Source organism: Solanum lycopersicum, chromosome 12 (genome assembly GCF_036512215.1).
Source record: "Solanum lycopersicum chromosome 12, SLM_r2.1".
NCBI lineage: Eukaryota > Viridiplantae > Streptophyta > Magnoliopsida > Solanales > Solanaceae > Solanum > Solanum lycopersicum.
Window position 1 is genome coordinate 69,019,461 of NC_090811.1, and position 22,275 is coordinate 69,041,735.

The 22,275-nt window shown below is 34.8% G+C and overlaps 3 protein-coding genes across 10 annotated transcripts; all 3 read right to left on the reverse strand.

Annotated features, from left to right (window-relative positions):
- Positions 1-38: 38 nt before the first annotated feature.
- LOC101254772 (protein CLT1, chloroplastic) lies at positions 39-8,649 on the reverse strand. Its single transcript, XM_004252836.5, has 10 exons — positions 8,072-8,649; positions 5,200-5,345; positions 4,498-4,535; positions 3,399-3,514; positions 2,510-2,606; positions 2,361-2,396; positions 1,381-1,431; positions 1,185-1,308; positions 875-1,000; positions 39-771 (listed from the first exon to the last, which is right to left on the reverse strand). Exons 1-10 carry the CDS (start codon positions 8,533-8,535, stop codon positions 602-604), a joined length of 1,368 nt encoding a protein of 455 aa, XP_004252884.1. The 5' UTR covers positions 8,536-8,649; the 3' UTR covers positions 39-601.
- Positions 8,650-9,621: 972 nt separating this feature from the next.
- Positions 9,622-14,465, reverse strand: LOC101254464 (signal recognition particle 9 kDa protein). Its single transcript, XM_004252835.5, has 4 exons — positions 14,109-14,465; positions 13,954-14,022; positions 10,406-10,499; positions 9,622-10,183 (listed from the first exon to the last, which is right to left on the reverse strand). Exons 1-4 carry the CDS (start codon positions 14,178-14,180, stop codon positions 10,107-10,109), a joined length of 312 nt encoding a protein of 103 aa, XP_004252883.1. The 5' UTR covers positions 14,181-14,465; the 3' UTR covers positions 9,622-10,106.
- Positions 14,466-14,676: 211 nt separating this feature from the next.
- LOC101254179 (serine/threonine-protein kinase BSK7) lies at positions 14,677-21,938 on the reverse strand. 8 transcript variants are annotated; one of them, XM_069292650.1, is made up of 14 exons: positions 21,692-21,903; positions 21,553-21,609; positions 20,817-20,884; positions 20,340-20,521; positions 20,039-20,256; positions 19,452-19,587; positions 18,570-18,703; positions 18,363-18,468; positions 18,005-18,090; positions 17,001-17,189; positions 15,991-16,143; positions 15,656-15,769; positions 15,199-15,464; positions 14,677-15,119 (listed from the first exon to the last, which is right to left on the reverse strand). In XM_069292650.1, exons 4-13 carry the CDS (start codon positions 20,416-20,418, stop codon positions 15,219-15,221), a joined length of 1,461 nt encoding a protein of 486 aa, XP_069148751.1. In that variant the 5' UTR covers positions 20,419-20,521; positions 20,817-20,884; positions 21,553-21,609; positions 21,692-21,903; the 3' UTR covers positions 14,677-15,119; positions 15,199-15,218. The 8 variants fall into 8 exon arrangements, with proteins under 8 accessions (XP_069148751.1, XP_069148752.1, XP_069148750.1 ...); XM_069292651.1 differs by having other exon boundaries at positions 14,677-15,116; positions 21,751-21,885; XM_069292649.1 differs by having other exon boundaries at positions 21,751-21,885.
- Positions 21,939-22,275: the final 337 nt, after the last annotated feature.

The following is a 22,275-nucleotide window of genomic DNA, read 5'->3' on the forward strand; positions in this document are numbered from 1 at the left end:
TTTGTCAAAACCTCTAGAATGTCGCTATAAAACACAAGTTTTTAAGTAAAATCCTACTAGAATATTAACAGTACAAAATTACAACAGCAGAACAACCAAAAAGCTGAATTTTAGCTGAATTTTAGGACAACAACTTCAAGCGCTAATAACCGGTCCAAAATTTTATGTGTTTATATTCAATGAATTTTGTAACACAAATACACGAGCAAAAAAACTAGTGGGTTTGGCTGCACCCGTATCTGAGCTTCTACTTCAGCCCCTGTTTCTGTACTTCTAGATATATAGCAACCAACTTTACTCTGGCATCGCAACAAATTCATAAGGACATGAATGGTACAGACTCCATGCATTTTAAAAGAGCAATGGATTTGAGCAATAATCCTGTCAAACCTCCATTGATTGATAACGATTTTCAGTGGTTTGAAAGGCTACTGAAAAACAATTCACCATGCATGTCTTGATCCCTCGTTTACTTCTTGTGGAAGTTGGAGAATGGTGTCCTATCTTCATTCTCAAATGTGACAAGGGACGGAAGTTAACAGTCGCAATCAATTTCCTGATTTTTTAGGCGATTTGATGGCCTCCAAGTATAGACAAGCAGTTAACAGTGGCAATCAACTTCCTGACTTTTTAGGTGACTTGATGGCCTCCAAGTATAGACAAGCATTCCTATGACGAGGATGATGGCTCCTGAAATGAAACCAGGTGGGAGGGAGGACGCAACGCCAAGATATGGTAATGGTAATGTGAATAAAAAGACTGATATTGGTACTGCAAAGAAAAGTATCAAAAGAAATTGAGGTCAGTAGCGCCTAGAAGAAAAGGTTTCAACTGCAGTAAGCTGAGACTAAATCTTCTAGTGTCAGTGAAATACCTGAAACTGTAGATGCGAGACAAGATAGCACAGCAGAGGAGATCTTAAGCAGATGTAACAATGATATATTATAACCCATGTTGACAATGATAAACAGAAGCGGTAGAAGAGGTGCACCAGCACACCCTAGAACAAGATGAGAAAGAAACAACTACAATCAGTGTTCTGTCTTTGAATCAAAGAGTAATAAATTGAGAAGAAAAAATCGCATGATCTAGCTTTTGGGGTCGAATTAGGTCCAAAGTTCATTATTCATGCTTCTCCTTTTCGTGCATCATCAGAAGCTAACTCAAACTATTTCACTACTTACCACCGGATAATGTGCCAATGTTCAAAAAGCATGCAGCACCATCTCTAAGATAATTTGGCAGTTGAGTAAATGGAACACCCCATAACTTCGACAAAAATGGGAGAAGAAGGCATATAAAAACTGCCTGCAAATGATATCAAACCAGTTTCAGTAAGGAAAAGAACACAGTGAATGATAAGTAGTATAAGATGCCTACCTGGTAAGCGGATCCAAAAGAGTTCACAACAAACAGATCAACAGTACCTCCCTGCTTATACCATGGGAAATTAAGAAAAAGACCATCAAATCTTAGGGCCCGTTTGGATAGGCTTAATAAAAGCAGCTTTAAAAAAGTACTTTTAAAAGTGCTGAAACTTATTTTTAAAATACGCAGTTATGTGTTTGGATAAAAGTGCTGAAGTTGTTATGTCAAACGTGAAAAGGGAAAAATGGAAGAAAGAAATGTTAGGGTTATATGGGTAATTTGGAGATTGTATAAAAATATTAAGCACAAAAAGATAAAAATGTGGTCAACTTAAAACAGCTTATAAGCTAAAAAAAAAAAAGCACCCCTACCCCAGCTTTTAACTTTTGGCTTAAAATAAGTTGTTTTTAAACTTAAAATAAGCTGTTTTGAGTATTGCCAAACAGCTAAATAAGTCAAAAACCAGTTTTTAAGTCAGTTTGACCAGCTTTTAAGCTGAGCCAAACAGGCTCTTAGTATGTCAAGAAATAACAGAGCAAAGTCAGGAATTCAACATACATTTTTGTGGGCTAACTGAACCAAGGCAAGGTGACTAAAGACATTAAAGTCTAGGTACAACTCTTTTTAGTAGCAGAACAAGTTTCCTCTTACTTTTGGACAAAGATAAACTTCTTATTCAGATAATGGTTTTCTGACTTTTAACAGCTAAATCATGTACTCCCTCTGTTTCGATTTGTTTGTCTTACTTTCTTTTTAAGTCTATTTAAAAAAGATGTCTCTTTCCTTTTATAGCAACTCTTTGATTTCAAATTTTCACATAACGTTTTTAAGACCACAAGATTAAATAACATTTAGGTACATTCAACATTTCTCTAGTTTAAGACCACAAGATTTAAAAGTTTTTCTTTACTTGCTTAATCTTCGTGTCAAGTCAAAACAAGACAAATAAATTGAAACTAAGAGAGAGATAGAAAAATCTGCAGCATGCCTACCTTCAGCCTTTTAGCAGCATCCAGGAATATTACTTCCTGCATGCAAGGAAAATGAATCCTCTTGGTAAATCATACTGCATCATGAAGATGACAAAACCCCAAAATCCTATTGAAAGAAGAAGAGAGGAAACAAAAAGGAAGGTATGAACCTTCAAGACAGTATCCGCAGCTTGTAACAAAAAAGAAACTATCATCAAAAGACTCCAAAATACACCACCTTCCATCAAAGAACCAGCACTAGATCCACTGCAAATTAAGTAAGAGACGATCAGGAAATTCAACCACTATTTGAAAGTATGGTTCCTCAATCAAACTTAATTGCAAACCAAGATTTTCCAAAGAGGATAACTCTTGTTGGAAGTAGATTACCATTTCAAAGATTTCATTTATGCATGAGCTATAAATAACGTGCAAGTCCTACCTAACCAAACACAATAATAAGGATAAGATAGAAGTTTGGAGTGTGATAGGATGATGCACACTTTACGGGCATGGTTACTGTAGATACTTTAGAATTATAGAAACATCTGAATGGTTTCTCAAAATCTCTAGTTCAATGACAAATAATTTTGACAAAGGGAACACTAACGATACGTATATGCAGCTGAGCATTATCCATACGTAGAAAGAGAAAGCACAACTACAACACTTCACCATTTGAACTTTTGGTTTTATTGTTATACGTTTTCACTAAACAATATAGAGAAGATAGACGTTGACTTCCAAGCAATTTTATGTGCATCAATAAGTTTTCTAAAACATCACATGACAACAAGATTTAGAACCACTTTAGGAAGAACTCTTGTTTTATTTTTTGGAGTAAGTGCATTCCTCAATGACACTGCATCGCATGAGACTGACCAGCCTCAATGGCACGGCCAAATCCAAGAGGAGCATAGACACACTTTGGAAGAACTATCACCACAAACTAAATAGACGACAAGGCTTCAGATCTCTGTAGTTAGAAACTTCCAGACACTTTTGCAAACTGATTGTTACGTAATTCTCAAAATGCTATAGACAGAAATTATCACATACCTTGCTACAGTTACTATAACACCAACAGACACGAGAAAGCACCCAAACAACTGGTTGAGACTATATCTTCTTCCAAGGAAAATAAAAGACAGGAGAAGTTGCCAGACAAGAAAGCTCTGCAAGATCAATAGATGCCGAGTTAAATAACAGATTCAATTAACTTATTGCAGGAAGCATTACACGAAGTAAGCCTAAAAGCATGTCCATAAAACAACAACAAGCACTATGCCTCAATCTCACACTAGTTGGGGTCCTCAGTATTCATTTGGACCATTTCATCTTAATACTCAATCATTCATTCATTTGTTTTTTTCTTTATCCCAAAACTGTGATTTTATAAATCTTACACTGACATGAAAATCTCTAGACAAACTAAAAAGAATCCTGCCAAATATAGATGGATCTTTTGCTTCTGTTTTGTTCTATTCTTTGCTAAGTCCGAATATATACTTAAGAGTCTGTAGGTTTTTTTATATGAACTGGATCTACCTCATCCACTTTAGCACTTTCAATCATAGTATCAATTCTACAAGTCTCTGCATTTGGAGGTCCAAAAAAAGACAACCAAACTATCTCAGGTGACTTTATCTCATTCTTATCCTCTTCTATGCACACTACTTGTGCCTTATGTTTTATGTGATGAACTTATATGACTGCACATCTTTAGAACATTTGATTGCCCATTATCGAAATCATATGTTTTAGGGTGACCAGCTAATCTTTCTGATGACATGTATTTAATAACAGTGGTTAAGAAATGAACCCATTAATGTCAACAATCAAATTGTTCGATCGTCTTCGTAGACAATGTTCTATGAGATGAGCGTAAAATTGTTTGAACAAATATATTTATGCAGTCAAGCCACTACTATATTAGCACCCACTCCTTATTTTTGGTTTTTGTTTCCCTATCTTCGAAGTGTTAGGTCCTACAATCAAGTTTTCAGGCAAGCTTCCTAGTTTTCCATCAACAGACTTAGGCACTTGAACTGATGGATACATTTCCTAAAAACCTAAAATCATGTGGCTCATTATCAGTATATGCTCTAAGAATTTTTTTTAAAAAAATGAAAGGATACAAATTTCAAATTTTTATTACCTGTGAGAGTACTGGAATTGTGGCCCCGGAAAGAATAGCTGTTTTAGAAGAGAATAATAACAAAGGATTAAGTAAAGAGTCGAAAATCAGCAAAGCTATATAAATTCTCACGTTCAAGATTTCATGAATAGAACAGAAGATCCGGAAATAAATTTCAAATAGAGAGGTCCCTGAACTAAATGAAAAATAATAGCTGTCAACAAATTGGCATTTCGAGAGCAACTTGTATAAGTCTTGTCAAAAGGACTCTTCGTATTTTGTAAACAATGAAATGTCTTTAGAGTTTTGCAATTACTTACGGCACTCCTTTGCAATAAACACTTCGATTAAACATAATCTGCTTAGATAATTGTGTTTCATAGCATCTTCAATTTTAAAGGATATCACCTTCCTTTTCAGATTTCTAGGCTAACATTATACGAAGTAAGAACTTCGAACTGAAAAGTATTAGAAGTGCTCTATATTTGCTTTAAATTTTTTACTTTCAACGTAATGTCTTATTTCCATAGAAGTTACTTACCTATTACATAGGAAACATTGCAGGTACCCATCTAATTAGTAGGAGTAATAAAAGCACATGAAGAAATAATGTATTGATGAATATCATAGTTGACAAAGAGACATTCAATTTGAGTAACGAAAATACTTTAAAACATCTATTGGATATTCTAGTAATTTGATTCAGCATAAACATTGTCTAACCTCCAGCTGCCATGCCAGACGCAGCAGCAAGAGCCTCTAATAGACCAACAGCAACATATGGAATTTTTGGAAGGGAAAGCATTTCATCAGTAACCTTGCCAGTATGATACCGTACGTATAAGATAGAGAAGTATATGAGTACATATCTGGGTGAAAGAAGACAAAAGAAGCAATTAAGTTATTCCAACTATTAAACAAAACAATTGGATATGAAAAAATCAGTAACAAATGTGTCTACTAATTTTTATTATTGATGCACTGTACTCAGGTATTCAGCATATCCAGTGAGAAACTAAAGAACTTATACATATGATTTTTATTTTCTTAAGTCTTGGTAATGTGAGTTAAGTGATAGAGGAATATTTACAATTACTTTAGTCACACTTTCAAAGAGTTCATGAATCCCCGTTCTACCGTCCCAACAAGCCACCTCTTCTAAGTTCAGGGGTTGGGTCGGATAGGACCAGATCCTTGCAGTTTCAATACTACCTAAAGTTGGCTTAAAACTGAACTTGTGCGGCTGATAGAGAGTTAATTATAATAGCCAGTTCATCAGAACCAATGTGACATTAATATAACAGTTCTGCTGTTTCTGATTCATCTCATTTAAAGCATCATTTGAACCAAATCTGGAAACCAGGCAAAAAAAAGGTACAGGGCACACAATTCAATCTCCCCTAATAAATTGCATAATAAAGTTATCCCATTCATCAAGTATCACAAACAATGTAGAGCAAAATCATCCTGCAGGAGCACTATTTTTCCAGTGACATTGTATATATAGAGTAAGCATATTGTTCAACTTGTTTGTAGAGGTAATACTTAATCTTTTCCCTTTAAATTATCACAGATTAGAACCACTTCTTATTTCCAACCACAAAGATTAACAATGATGGGGACAGGGATTTAAATTTAAGAAGGAAAATTAAACAAATGCAAATATGTCACACATAATTCTCAAATATACAAAGCAAATTTTCAACTGTTAAGGTAACACTACCATTCTGCCTATGGGATGACCCCGATCAGTGTCATGGTCAAACATAGTGCTTTCTTGATGAACTTGGTTAATAAATAAAGTTGTGCTCATTTTTGACATGATGATAAGCGTTTTATCTTAATAAGTGGTTTGATTCCCAGCACAGACATTGTGTTGAGGTATCATTGAGTAACATCAACATCCTATCAATGGTGAGGCTTAAGTGATGGGCTGAGCATAGCTCAGGTTAGAGTCAAATGTAGCACTTGATGGACTTGGTTAAGAAATAAACTTACTATTAATTACTATAAATTTTGGCACGACGATAACATTTTACCTACACCCCCAATAACTGATGATGCATCATTAGAATGACTAGAAAACTATGGTTATATGGTCCAGTGGGTCCAAGGTGCAGTCAAAAGAATACATTCTAGGTAAAGAAAGTGATAGTAAATTGAAAGAGACTATGCAAAGTTTTATTCTTTCATTGTGAATCACTAATACTATGCATTATCAAAATTGAATTACTATATTACCCCCATCTATGGAAAGAATGACAAGGACTGACACTGACGTAAAAAGGCAGTACCTTTAAATGACTCTATTACCCTTGACATCATGTCACGTGACCTTGGAATTTCTCACGTGGCTTTCCATTTTCTTTATTTTTGTGAAGGAACTTTTGTCTTTCAGCTAAGGGCACACATTACAAAATGGATTTACATGGAGCATTAATAAGAAAAAAATTCTATATTTAATAAGTGAACAATAACAAGATAATATATTTAATATAATTTCATAGGTAGAGTTTGAAGATGATTAAGTGTATGCATAACTTATCCCTACATTATGAAAGCAAAAAAACTATAAAAAAAGAGTATCGATTTACTAAATTTACTTTAATAAATGTGGAATATATTAAATTATTTCTTAATTAATGTATTGCTAAAATACTCGGAGAAAAAAAGGTGAAGTATAATAGATCCAAGGAAATAACAGGAAATAACAAATAGATAGTTGACTTACACTATTCACTGGGGTTACCTAAAATATCGCGGAAGGGTAAATTCTCCTTCGTATTTAAATTTGTGGGTTAATAAGGAAACTACAAAAAAAATTATTAATTATATTTTCAAAAATCATCATTCGATACTTGAGTCAGTAGGAGATAATATGTACTTCCTCTGTCCCTATTTAGTTGTCCACTTTAAAAAAGACACATATATTAAGATAACAATAATTAACATAGTGAAATTATAATTGTACCCTTATTAAATATGATTTCAAAAAAGATGAATTAAAACTTAGAAATTTTCAAGAAGTTTAAATAAATGTGAACTTTCGTGATTGTCAAAATGGACAAGTAAATAGAGACATCTAAGAGAGGAAACATGGACAAGTAAATAGGGACAGAGAAAATACTATTTTTCATTTGATATTCAGTGCATGCATTTAAACTTTAATTAAATCTAGATCGTGGATTTTAAGATTTATTTGGAGATAGTGCTCCTAACAGAATTTTCTACATACCTGTAGAATTAGTTGAGGCGTGATAAGTTGGTTAGTTATATTAAAAATTATAATTCTGTACTCATTTTGCTTTCTAAAAATTAATAAGCACTTGAAAAATATATATTCATAACTAGAATTTCTTTTTTGATTAGCTCAAAGGTCAAAAAAGGAAATAGACTCTGAATAGATATTTTATTATATTTATCTATTTTCACAAATTAGAAAATTCTATCGTTCTTACTAACCTGATGAGTTATTTGATTGAAAATAAATTATTTTAAAATTAAAAATAATATTATAATTTTGAGATAAAATTATTTTACACTTAAAACTCATTTAAAAGGTTAAGATTGAGAATTGTTAGGAAAAGAAAATTACCCGAAAGTGGCAAGTTGAGCCAAGAAGAAAGGATAGTTCTTCAAAGGCACTAACGCCAACTTGTAAAGCACGCGATTCCCTACACCTAGCACCACCGTAGCCGTCGCTGCAACCGCCACCTCCGCCAGTCGATTACTACTTTTCCGGTTCTCATTAATCTCCACAACTTGATCTCCCACCGCACACCTCCTCCTCGTCCTCCATTCCCCATTCTCTCCGCCATCGCGTCCGCCGCGGCGGAACACACCGGTCGATTCCGCTACCGCAATTACGTAGAATTTCGTTCTCCTTGATCTGCTAACGATTGAGTTCGGCCGGCGAGTATTGCTTATGAAATGACGAACAGATGTGGAAGAGAGATAATCCGGTGACCGGACAGCTGGAAGTTTTGTTACCGGAATATGATACCTTGCTATCGGCGACGACAATTCGCCGGTGATTATCCGGCGAGTACAAACCGACATGGTGAGATTGTACAATTATCAATTACGGAAATACGTAAAACAGATTTTTTTTTTCTTTCGGTTATTATTAGTAATAAGAATTTTGAGAAGAAACAATTATATATAACTTTTTTTTTTTGGTAATATGGTAGTGATTACGACAGAGAAACACATAAGGACAAAATAGGAAATAAAAAATTATCTCCATTTTTTTTAATTTTAATTTGGAAGTTACAACGAAGAAAACAGATTATATAGTCATTCACATCATAGCATACGTAAGCATTTTTTAATTTCTAAAAAATTTTAAATTCAAAAATGCGTTCGATAAGAGTCTTCAAATAATTCTTGTTAGCAATAATCATGATAGTAGTTGTGGGAAGCTAGAATATAATATATGAATCAATCGAAGGCAGTAGCTTTAATTTATAATTATTTTAGGTGACAATATTGACTTGAAAAAAAAATAAAAATACACAAGATATCTACTTATTTCATTTGATTTGTGTCATTATTTGAAGTTGACGCAGCCTTTAGCCATTGATTTTATCAAAAGAATCTTGGTGTTTTTTTAATCTTTTAATGTGTGGTCCTTCTTCAGTAGTAGTAAGTAATAACTAGAATATTTTATGTAAAATAATTGACACTTTATTGGTTGTTGTGTTAAATCATTAGTGAAGGTCCCCTACTTTAAAAAGGTAAATGTAGCGACTAGAAGAAAAAAAAAAAAAAAAGAGGATAAAGAAAATTTTTAAAACATATAAAAGACAAAAAAACTCTTAGCACTTTTTTGAGAAAGTAAATTCTTAGCACTTTTGACACAACCCTTTCAAAGTTGACCCACATGAAAACAGATTATTCTTTCTTTCATGCAGTGACAACTCCAAACGTCATACATCTGCGGCCTACCTACCACTTAAGTGGCACCAATGAGATCCAGTAAGAAAGCGTCGTGGCTCTTCCACTCCGCATCAATCTTATAAACTGAAGACTCATTTCAATTTGTTTGTATGATTTTGAAAAAGTATGAAGTTGTTAAAAGAGTCACTAAAAGGGGAAAGAGAAGTATATTTTGAAACAAACAAAAGAAGAAAGTAGACAAACAAATTGAAACAAAGAAATACTAATCATTAAGAGAAGATTTTGAGTTCGATCTTGAGGATAAAATCGCTCTTAGTAAAGAGCGTTAAGCCCCAAAGTGGAACTTCCCAGCACGAACTCTAATGAGTAATGAGTAAGGTTCCAAAGCAGATACCTAACACATTATGCAACAATAACAAACCTCGTGCAACCCCACAAGTAGAGTCTAGAGAGGGTAGTGGTGTGTACAGTCTTAAACATTATGGGATACAAAAAGACTACTTGGATAACATTTGTCTAGTCTAGTTAGTTTATCCTCAAGTTTAGCTCTGCAAAGATAAATAAGCTATAAGATATCAGAGCTTGCAAATTAAAAGGGCTATCTTCAAAAAGCAAAAAAGATCTGTTCCACTAATAATACAAAAAGAAGTTGGAGAGAAAAATTCCTTGCAGGTTTCAAAAATTTATCTTCACAGCAGTAAGAGAGTTGCAGCAACAAACCCATCGAAGAATTATTGTTTCCTTCCTCTTCCTTTCTTAGGTGCTTGTGCCTCCATCTGTTCTTTGCCACCCACTTCAGATATATCAGCTGCAACGAAAAGAACTTGCAGAGCATTACATTGACTGGAGCATCAGGGAGATGCAACTATGCAAGTATCGAATAAAACTTCTTAGGAATCAATACAAGCAAAGATAGAAGCATGTCTAACAAGGTACATGCCGAGTAATTAGTAAAGATTAGATTGTCATTGGATGTTACTTATACCAAACAAACAAGGTACCATGTGAAGAAAGTTTGAAAAAGTAATACCGTCTGGACCACGAGACATCAAGGTAAAAAAAATGTTGTTAAGTTTCTCCATCTTCTTGGCATCTTGGGCTTGGTCAGTCTTAAACTTGATACACTAGCAAGGAATTAAAAATACAAACCATTAGAACAGGCAATCAATATGGAAAATTCTCTGACATACTCCCATCAAGCATGGGATACAGGATACATTATATACCAAATGTCTAAAAAGGAACTATATAACAGAGCTACAGAAGTCCACAGTTATGAGCTACCAAATGCATAAAAGGGAAATATTACATAGAGGAGCAGCAAATGTTCCTCTTTTCATTCACGCGAAAACAACAAGAGAAACCAACATTTGATGCAAAGACTGAATAACAACTATATTCAACACCGTGAAGAAATAACAATGTCTGTAGAGCTAAAGGTAGAGAAGGGAGGGCTCAACTGACGCCTCTTCGCTTGAAAATTTTACTATGCAAGTACGGTGGGTAGTGAAGTTAAGGACAAGAGGAGAAAAAAAGAAGAGTGAAACTCACTTGAGATAACATGTATGGATATCACTGATATAATATCTAATACAAAAACAAATTATAAAATCATCACGTTGTCCTTCATTTAACCCGAAAACATGCAAACACACGCTCTACATAATAGACATTACTTGAAGGTCTGTTTACAAGAAAGATGATTACATCACCAAACTCCACAGGGGAAAGGGCGTATGGCAACACACGCCACCTATTTCAACACTTTATCACATACCTATCAGTGATGCTGCTATGATTCCATACCCTTTTTTGGGTTGGGTTGGGTTTTGGGGGAGGGGGCTGAAAGGTAGGAATAGGAAGGGGCACTAATTGACTCTTTCTAGTTTCAGCACAGAGGAAGTGGAAGGTGATCGATCGTATTTTCTCCATTCAATGACCACTTCACTATCAGAATTATACAAGCCAACTCAAACATTTTGAAACCAAAATAAAACACAATTATTTTAGGACTATCCTCCATTACTTTTCCATGAGAGGTACTTGTAACTTTAGAATATGGGTACCATCACAGTTTCTGGCAGAATGTCCAGTCACCCAAGTAAACTGCAAAAGAGCTGAGGTATGTTCTAATGTTCAAACATAGGAGAACCAAAAGAAATAAGGTTCACCACAAGCTAGGTAATATGAGAAAAATAAAAATATGTTGAGGGAAAAAGGACAATGGAGAGGCCCCAGCGATTTGAGAAATGGCAAAGGTAGCACAATGAGGGACGTGTAGCGCACGTCCCAAGTTTGAATCCTGTTGTGGACCAAGTCTGGTAAAAGGACTGACTCATTATCCATCTGAGTTTCGAAGATGGAAACTACAAGATTTCTTGGATATTTAAAAAACCATAGGGAGAGCTGAACCATAGAAAATATGAGAGAAAGGAAAAGCATGGTAGGTACAGCATCAAGGATCTTAAATGTGCCCTCTACTGAAGTTTAGGCAGACATATGAAGCCTAGATGAGATTCCACCAAAATATCTGGACAATTCTAAATTTGTGATTAGAGAACAAAGAAAATTGGCTAAGTCATCGACTATCCTAAGAAGCTTCACAAAAAGTAAGCTTAAAAGCCATCCCCTAGTAATCTCAAAGAGGCAAAAGATGATAAACAGGTCATCTGATAAAACAGATCACCTTGTCTGTCTGTCTCTATCCTTCGACTCCACACTTCCCCTTCCTTTCTCCCTACCTTAAAAGGCTAAACATTTTCTTTTACTACTAAATCTTTAACCCTCTTTGCCTTTTCACCAGAAGAATCAACTTCAAGAACATCCAAACAAAAGCATGTACATGATATAAGTTTTTAACTTTAAGAAAGAGAAATATTTGCTATTGTAATTATAGCAGAATGTGGTCCAACAATGATACTATCCATTTGAGAAACAACAAAAAATATCATCTGGGTTACTATAATGTTTTGGCCCGCTCAGGTACAAGGATTGCAGATGACTCCACTTTTTAGACCATAAAAGCTTTTCTCGAGATGCTCTCTAATTGTTGGCATCATTGCACCAAAGTCGTGTCTTCTTTAGGAGTTCAACTAGTTGGTTCCACAATCCTTGGTCATAAAGGAAAGAAAAGACTTCTTTTAAAATCAAACATAACCAGACATCCTCTTAATCAATTCTTTCCATGTACTTCTCAGCTAAGCAGTGTTCTCATCTGATTCTCACTTTAACTCTTCCCCGACATTGAATCTCTTTAGAGTTCTACCTTATAAATATAACAGTTGTCGGAATTCTAACAACTTATACACCACAGGAGAAATAGCAATTAAGAAAATGAACATGAAATGAGTGTAACATGTGGTAAGGAGAAAAAGAAAATAGTGCATATGAAATACTAACAGACACAGAACAAGAAATCTCTTACTCATTACTTCACATATAAGCAAAAAATAACACTAAGATATGACATCAAGCATGACTTGGATATCTACCATCTCCCCTTAAAGAATGTCAACTTCCACTATGGAATGCAAAAACACTCATCTCAGCCCACTAAAAAAACTACTACAATATAGACCAAACACCTCAGCCAACCAGGTTTAAAGCTACCCTGCTTCCACATAAAACAAGAACAACAACGACGCCTCAGTCCCTAGCAACAACATTGCTTCATTAAGCACATCTTAGACCCATATTATACAAAAATAATAGTGGTATTATTTAATCACTCTCCTGATAGAACATGACATTTAAAAACATGTCAATTTGAGCCACATCAAGTTTATGCAACCAAAATATTTATCAGAGCCTCCCCAAAATATGAACATCTTCCCTCAATGAGTTTATTGTAGCCACAAAACAAACATATTATGCTTGATCTAATTGTTATTACATCATCTGTATCAATATGACAAATAGCATCGTCAGTTGACTCAATTGCATCGATTACATCCCATAAATATAAAATTAAGTTGATTTTGATCATCAAAACTTAACAGAAGCTGGTCAGTTCTTCATTATGAAGATTGTGAATTGTACTGCCAATCTCATGTCGGATTGCGGTTTTATCACACACACACCAGTAGGATTCATCAGAGAACAACAACAAAAGGAACCCAAACATTTGCACTAAATTGCAATGCAGAGATAGAAAAGACTAACTGAACTCAACCAAAAAAGATAGAAATAATAAAAGTTCAATTCAGCAACCCATGTATACAAAAGTTTCAATTGCATCAATTACATCCCCAAATATGAAACATGTTGATTTCGAACTTCAAAACTTAAGAGAAGCTTATCATTACTTCTTTATAGAACCTGTGAACATCATTGTACTATCAATTTCGTGTGATTGTACCTTCCCCCCCCCCCCACACACACACACACACACCAGCAGGATCCAAGATATAACAACAATAAAAGAAACCCCAGCACTTGCACTAAATGGTAATGCAGATATAGAAATAGCAGTAACAAAAACAATCAAAACTCAACTTAGCATCCATGTATGCACAATCTACTAATAAAATCGCAAAACTGTAGCTAAAAATCATAAGAAACATAAAAAAAAAAAGTTACCTCTTTATCATCAGTGACCTTGAGAACCAATTTACCATCAGAATGTCTGTATTTCATCACATAGCGAGTCTATAAACCAAAAAAAATACCATCAATACATGAATTTATACGAAAAAAAACAAATGATGAACTCATCGGAGTCAAACAACACTTACTTTCTCGGGATCGGCGCGAAACAACTGTACGGATCTCTCAACAAAATCATCCCAGGAAGTGATATACACCATTCTTCTTCTCTCTGTATCTGCTATATATAAATATATGTATATATAACTGCTAATCGAGCGTTCTCTCGGTGACTGTTGACGACGCCGGAGCTAAATTCAGTGGCCGGCCGGCGAGGTTTTCAATTTTTGCTCCTTAGGGGGTTTGAAAAGTCTTTTATTGGTATGTTTTGAGTCGCTTGAGCAAAAGGGGAATATTAATGGGCCTGCAAATAACGGGTCCCGACCCGGATTGGCCCATGTAATTGTCACCTGAGCACGAGGTATAAGTTTATATTTTTGCATCATAATATTATCAAAGTTATAACGAGTTATACATAAGTTCGATTGCTAATGATAATAACTAAAGATCAAACTATTCGAACGATAAATCATATTAGTAAAATCTCGTGATGATGAATAATTAGATTGCAATATGTATAAAATTATAATCTTTTTTGTTAATAAATCGTCGATAAAAATTTATGTATTCAACAACCCCTTAATTGAGAAAGGATACATCAGTACAAACAATTATTTTATTTTATTTTTTGGTCATAACGGAAGTACAAATAATAATTTGCAAGTTACATAAGTTGCCATACTTAAAAATAAAAGTTTTATAAATTTAATCCCACAATAATAAAACCATATAGTACTGTACAAAAATTACAGACCGCTAGTCTCTCTTCATAATTTCTCCATAGGTCTTGTATCTTTAGGAACCTATGGTATTGTTTTTTTCGATGATCGAGAAATCTATCTGGAACCAACCCTTTGGGAAAAACGCAACCTTCAGAACTCGGGAATGATGGATAACTCCATAGCGCGAAATTAACAAGGACTAACTTGTAGATACAAAGCAACTTCATCCAATTATGTTGCAAAAGAATTCACTATTGACACAATTTACTAACCATTGAATACACGAGGTGACATATCGATAGCTCAGCTGCATTTCTGCTGGGGAAAAAAAGGTACTTGTGTGATTTATGTGCCAAGTAAACGAGGATTCGAACCAATAAGTAGTGATGATACTTACAAGAGCTCCAGTTGCCACTTTCAAGCAGATGCATTTTTCTCTTCTTCGAGTATGGCAGCCTCTCTAAGTGCGATTTGTGCCTCGTTTTCCCTTCCCAATGTGAAAAGAGAAGCAGCTTGCAGATATGATGCAATATGCCAAACAGGAGATATCACTTGTGCTTGTACTGTATCATTGAGAGCTTCTCGTGGCATATCATTCATGAGATAAGACAGACAACGACGAACAAACACAGTTGGTGAGGCCATGGTTCCAACGTCAATGAACTGCAAGAGCAAGCAAAGTAATAGATAACGAAATAGTTCAACAATAGAATAGATCCACATTGCACAGTAGTGTGTAACATAAGCAGTCATGACAGGTTACCAGTTACGCCAAGGTTCCCCTTCGGAAAGGGGGAAGCCAGATAGCTTAGGAATATACATGCCGGTTTAGAAGAGGATAGTGGATTTCTAACCTGCGTATAGCATTCAATGGCAGCACTAAAATCTTTATTTTTGAAAGCAACATCACCCTTTTTCTTTGAGTTCAACGTTTCCAGCATCTGATCTGTCCACATCTGAAATGAAAGCTGCAAGCAAGAAAAAGAAGTGTGATCATCATGAGATTCTTATAAAATTGGGTTTCAAAGACAAACTGGATATGATTACAATACGAATGAGCAATAAGTTGAAACCCATGAATCACATGCATGACGCAGAACCGGACAATAAGTGTTCACATGGAATAGGTTATAGATGTTCAAAAACATGCATATACAAGACCAGAAAGAAAAATTATTGATATGCAAACCTCAGTAGCTGCTCCCCCGTCATCTTTGTATCCAAGTGCTTCTAAGATCTCATGGATAGCAGTCAAATCCGTTTTCAAACAAGCTTCACCAAGTGGAGATAGAGGCATAGTTTCGCCATCAGATGATATACCCATTAATACAAGAGAGGGAACCTGAAAAACAAGTTACTAAAACTTCAAACCAGCTAAATTATGTCATGTAATAGATGATTTCTGATATTTTACTATAAGCAAAATCAAGTTAATGGTGCCGATATATTACTATAAGCTAAATTATGTCAAGTAATAGATGATTTCTGATAGAAGGTATGCTTCTTCATGTGGCTAGCTACTTGAGGGGTGATTTTAAAGGTGGAGAGTTTTAGGAAATGAGAGGCAAACTAACAAGTTTCAAAAAAGATAAAAATATTAGGAAATGAGAGGTTGTCTGCTTGAGCTGGTGATTCCGTTGTACGGAGACGGGTGAGGATGTGGACCATATTTTGTTACATTACAAATTAGCCACGAGGTTATGGAAGGATATGTTATGGTTCGGCATTTCTTGGGTAATGCCAAAATCCATGATGGAGTTGATGTTCAGCTGGAAGGGTGGAGCTAGGAGAAGAAGCCACAAGGCTTAGAATGTTACTTGCTTTAATGTGGGTCATTTGGAAATAGAGAAATAAGTAATCTTTTGAATGGGTAGAGATGAGCTTTATGCTCATTTGAGTAGTATTCACTAGTGTTCGATCTCTTATTTTCTACTGGTGCACCCTATAGCTCATGTGTGCATACTATAGAGGATTGGGTGTCTTTCAGAAAGAACCATTCTCTCTAGGTTTTTCTCCTCTTTTTGGTATACCACTTGTAAATGGTATGAGAAAGAATAAAGTTCTCCACTTGTCATCCCCATTGACTATAATGTTTCCCATTTAAATTCAGTTCAGGCCAACATAATGTATAGAAATTCGAGATCTATAAAAATCTTGTAGCTAATAATTGATATTAGACCATAGATAAAAAGCACAAACCTCAGCTTCTTTTTGAAGAGGATATAATGCAGAAACTAATGACTTCAGATTCGGCCGCTCACGAGGCTCATACTGGAGACATCTCGAAGCAATCCGTACCAATTCAGTTCCGTCATCAGTAGAAAATTGACCCTCCAAGCAAGAATCAGTTAGCATCTCAAGATTCCGGTCTTTTATCAGATCCAGTGCCTGACATAAGTAGATACATAATGCTTTCAGTAATCAGCAAGCATCTTAATTGAAAATGGAAGCCACCCCAACCCTTCTTTAAATTTGATGTCTGACTTTAACAATGTTGGCAAGCTTTTTGTAGATTTATGTTTAGCTTCTCATCTTTCATTTTCTCGAAGACATAACAACTAAAAATATGACTCCACTAATTCTCTGAACAATGATTCTTATTGTTCCAGTAAGATTCTAAGAATCAGTACTAAGTTCAACAAGCTAGATCACTGAAGAAGAGGAGGGGTGGTACTAGGATATTAGAACAAAGAATTAGATGCAAGTCTTTTAGACAGCGATTGAATAATTTTTCTTGTAGGAACATACTCAGAGAGCCCAAAAGTTGGTAGCATTTCCTGTTTATTTTCGCAATGTATTGCTAATGTTGTCTGTATTTAACAGGACAGGCTACGTGTCAAAGCCAATGTCAAACTATTAAGACTATTCCAAGGACAAGAAGTCAGTACCCTTGAGCCAGAACAAGGAATTATCAATTTTTGGTGATAAGAAGGATCATGCAGAGATCATCCAAAATGCAAATGACACCTTGCGATTACAGTTGTCATTAAGTATGTAACATATGATACCTTCAAACTCAAAACTTGAGTTGGATTGAAAAGAATTGATAATCCATTTATGTAGCCACAGAAAGATATCGAAGAGAAACTAGAAAGAATGTAGGACACTCATTGTCATGTCTTCTAGTCACAATAAAGTGTGAGCTATATGGTTGTAAGGAGCATTTAACTAAAAAAGGAAATAAATTTATCAGGAAAACCTACATGACTAGGAGGGATGTGCTTTCCACTCAGAAGGTCAAGCAAAAGTGTCCCAAAGCTAAATATCACACTCTCTGGGGTGATTCTACCTGCAAAAAAATTCAAAAGAACTGAGCGAACTAAAACAATTTCTATAATACAAGAAATATAAATGTAGTTAACACCATGAATTCAATGAAGTCTACACATTGAACAGATTGCAACAAAATCCTACAAGGTTACACCAATGCTATAACAGTCAAAGTGGCTCCTTTCTTTTTATTAAGTCAGATTAGCTCATAAAAAGCATTCCCCTTTAATATTATAATATTAGAAAGTGCCTTAAGATGCTCCTGTTTGTTTATTAGAGGATAGTTCTTACCTGTCCTCAAATATTCAGGAGGAGTAAATGCCAAGTTTGTGCTGTAACTTTTTCCATCTCGACTGTTCTTCATCAAACCAAAGCAAGAAAGTCGGGGATCTCCATCCTGTGAAATAGACGGCAGAGACCATCAAAGGAATTTAAGTACTTGAACTGCAAAATTTAACTATACCAATTAAAAGACTGAAGATGTAACAATCTACTTACTTCTCCGAATAATATTCTATAAGCATTAAGATCATGATAAAGAGCACGTCCTTTGCCTGTACAATATTCAAGAGCCTGTGCAATATACAACGCCACCCTTAACCGCATTGCCCACTTCATTGGTTGTGTGTCCCCTGAGTTAAGCTCTCACAAATAAGTACTGAATTCTATGAATCACTATCAGAGAAATATGTTATCTTTCTAAGTAAATTCATGATTTTTCAGTCTTCCTTAAAGCAATTAAATCAAATACGGATCCAATCTCATTTTGTATTTTCCCATAGTTGCTCTCTAGGTAAAGTAAACTGATGTGTATGATGTAGAATCTGTATAATGAACTTTGTGTATGGACTTGATACTAAACACTCACAATATCATTTCTGATAAGCAAATATATCTGAGAACAGAATTAGAAACCTAGCCTTTGTTTGGGAAATCATTTTCTAAAATGGAACAGTGCATGAACCCAAGGTTTTATTTGGGGATTATCAGAAGAAGCTCGCAGATTGGATCTGCTCTTGCTTTCTTGTTAGAAATTAGAATTTAACAGATCAAACTGTAGTCTCATCCAGCTTGTATTTATCAGTTTAGCGAAAAATCCCTACAACAAAATTCGTTCCGCTATTCTAGTATTCAACATTAATATTTGTAAAGATATGACACCTTGGCCTAACCAACCCCAAAAGCTACAACACCCCCCCCCCCCCCCAAAAAAAAAAAAAAACCAATGTGGGGAATAAATAGAGAAAGTGAAGAAAACAAAAACAATTAAAAACTAGCATCTCGCATCTCGCAAGCGAACTAAATCCGAATTAGTTACCCACCTTGGAGTGAAACCAGTCCAGAGGTGGGAAACAAAAGAATCAATGTGAATGCACTTACAATGAAAAAGATGTTTTGCAAGCGTCTCTTTGGGCATGAATTCTGCAACTAGCAACCTCTCATCACCCTCACAACAACAGCCAAGAAGATTTGCTAACCTATTGTTGCGGAGTTGACCAACAGCCCTTGCTTCTTCCTGAAGTTTCCATATGAAGAGAGAACATCAAGTCCGAATCTATTGCTTAACCACAATCTATTGAGGATTTAAGTATTTGTCAGCAGGTAAATCACAAGTGAACTAACAGCTACAAAATGCATTCAAAAGAGAGTGATACTACAGAAGCAGCGAAAATCTAAGGCATGAATTCATTTCTCTGTTTCCATTTTGTTGTTGATGCATTAGGTACAAAATATAAGGAGTAACAAAAAAGTTTCTGAACTGGAATGATGCCAGCCAAATACTCAATAAGATCTCCAATTATTCTCATTACTATTTTATTTTAAATTTCTATTCTTGTCATGAATATCATCGTCAACATTTAATATAAGAAAAGAAAAAGGAAATTATATCATTTTAGTAGATGGATATGGGAACGTCTTTTCCATAGAGTTGAAATATACCAAGGAATTAACAGACAAGCTCTTACTAAAAATTGCCGGGAATCAGGCCATGCAGATCTGTTGAAGCGTTTAACAGCAACCGGCCTCTGGTTCTCTAGCTTTCCTTTATAAACAACATTTGGAGCTTTTTCGCCATGTTCAGAAACTATATTCTCTACAGCAAATGCAGATGTAGCTATCCTGAGCTGCTCAAATGTAAACTCGCAGAATGCAGGTGAATCACTAACTTCATTTTTTTCTTCATCTACGAGAAGCGTGAAAAAAAATTTATTAAACACTGCAGTAGGATGGTTATATAGAAAATATTTCAATAAAAGATATACATACCAGGATTCTGAGCCTCGTGAATGGGGCCACTCTCTCCAGTCCAGCAACATGAGGCAAGTTTAGAACTTTCACAGCCCATCACACTATCCTACAGATTTTAAGTCTTTAAAGATATAGTAGCTTGGAGTTTGTAGCACAACCCGACAAATTACACTTTATGCGGCTTCAAGATCTGCATTTGGCTGCATTGAACCAAATTGTCAATTCAAGTGCATTGTGCTTCTTGTAAGGTTATCTTAGTTAGACACCCGAAAAAGACAGAAATCGTCAAGTTTCAAAGAATTGCAACAAAATTGTCATTCATTAACAATTCCCTTGAACATAAACTAGTTGGAGTCGGCTATATAAATCGTCTATATCCATTTCTCTCCACTCAGGCCAATCTTTTTCAACAACAACATATGCATAATGTACATTTTAGTGCGCTCCATCAGAAATCAAACTACTAGCATAAGCAGAATCAGCACAAGAAAGTACCTTTAATATCATATCAAAGCTGAGTGAACTGAAAATCCACGTTATAAATTCCAAAACACAAACTTTTTCTGCAAAGAAACCAAATTCAACCCCCATCAAAAAGCTTCCTTTTTCAACTGAATAAACAGAAAACTTCACCACCACCTGAACTCTATATGGGTCAACCCAAGTCAAATTAAAGCTCAAGCTAAATGCATAAAAAATCTACCTAAAACACACACAAAAATAAAAACCCAAGTCCAAATCAAAGTTCAAGCTAAATGCATACAGAATCCACCTAAAAACACACACAACCATAAAAATCCATCTACACATACACATGTACCTACATACAGCTCAGTGAGATACATGAGAAAGAGCAGTAAAAATGAAATCTTGATTCTTTCTTCAACCAACATCAAGATTAGAGCTTTAAGGTAAATGCACCAAACCCAACATACAGAAACAACAAGAACCCATATAGAAACTAACCCAATAAGTTATATATAGGTCAACCCAAGTCAAATCAAAGCTCAAGCTAAATGCCATACAAAATCCACCTAAAACACACAACCATGAAAAATAAAATATCTACATATCATATCTACATACAGCTCAAGAAATACATGAGAAAGAACATTAAAAATGAAATCTTGATTCTTACTTCAACCCACATCAAGATTAAAACTTTAAGCTAAATGCACCAAAACCCACTTACAAAACTCAAAAACAACAAGAACCCATATAAAAAACTAACCCAAATAACAGCTCCTGCTGACAGTGGAGTAAATTCGTGATTCTTTGTTTAAATTAACTGTAGACACAAAAGATCAATAAAGTGGAGAAGAAAGAGAAAGGAGTCAGTAGAAAGTGAGAATATACATATAAACAATTACAGAGTAGATGGGATAGAATGAAAAATGTGATTGTACAGATCCCTCTTTGGAGTACTAACACTAAAGCACAATTTTCGTGGCTCTTTCATGATTTTCCACCCTACATAAACTTGTCCTTTTCCTATATTTAGGGACACCTAAGAACCATAATCATTTGTCTTTATAAAATTAAGAAAAAGTTGTCAGTATTTGACAAAATTAAAACTTGTCATACTACATAATTGATCAATTATGTCTCCTTACCTTCTTTCTTTTCAATTATTATTCAATAGTGAGTTTATTTCTTTTCCAAAAAAAAAATTGATTTTTAATAATCTGCTTGTTATTTTTTATTCTTTTTCATACGAAAATGGTTAACCGATAATCATTTTTGGAATGCATGATTTGATAGCATTTTTACATTACGTAATTTGTTGAAACTCTCTTTTATCTTCTCACATTGAATAGTACGATTTTCATAATTCAACTCAATTTTCTATTATGAGCTTTCGTCTTTGCAAGTTGGTTCTTAAATAACATTTAAAAATGATTCTTTAAATTCAAATTCTTCCATTATAAGATTTATGACTACGATTAAAAGCATT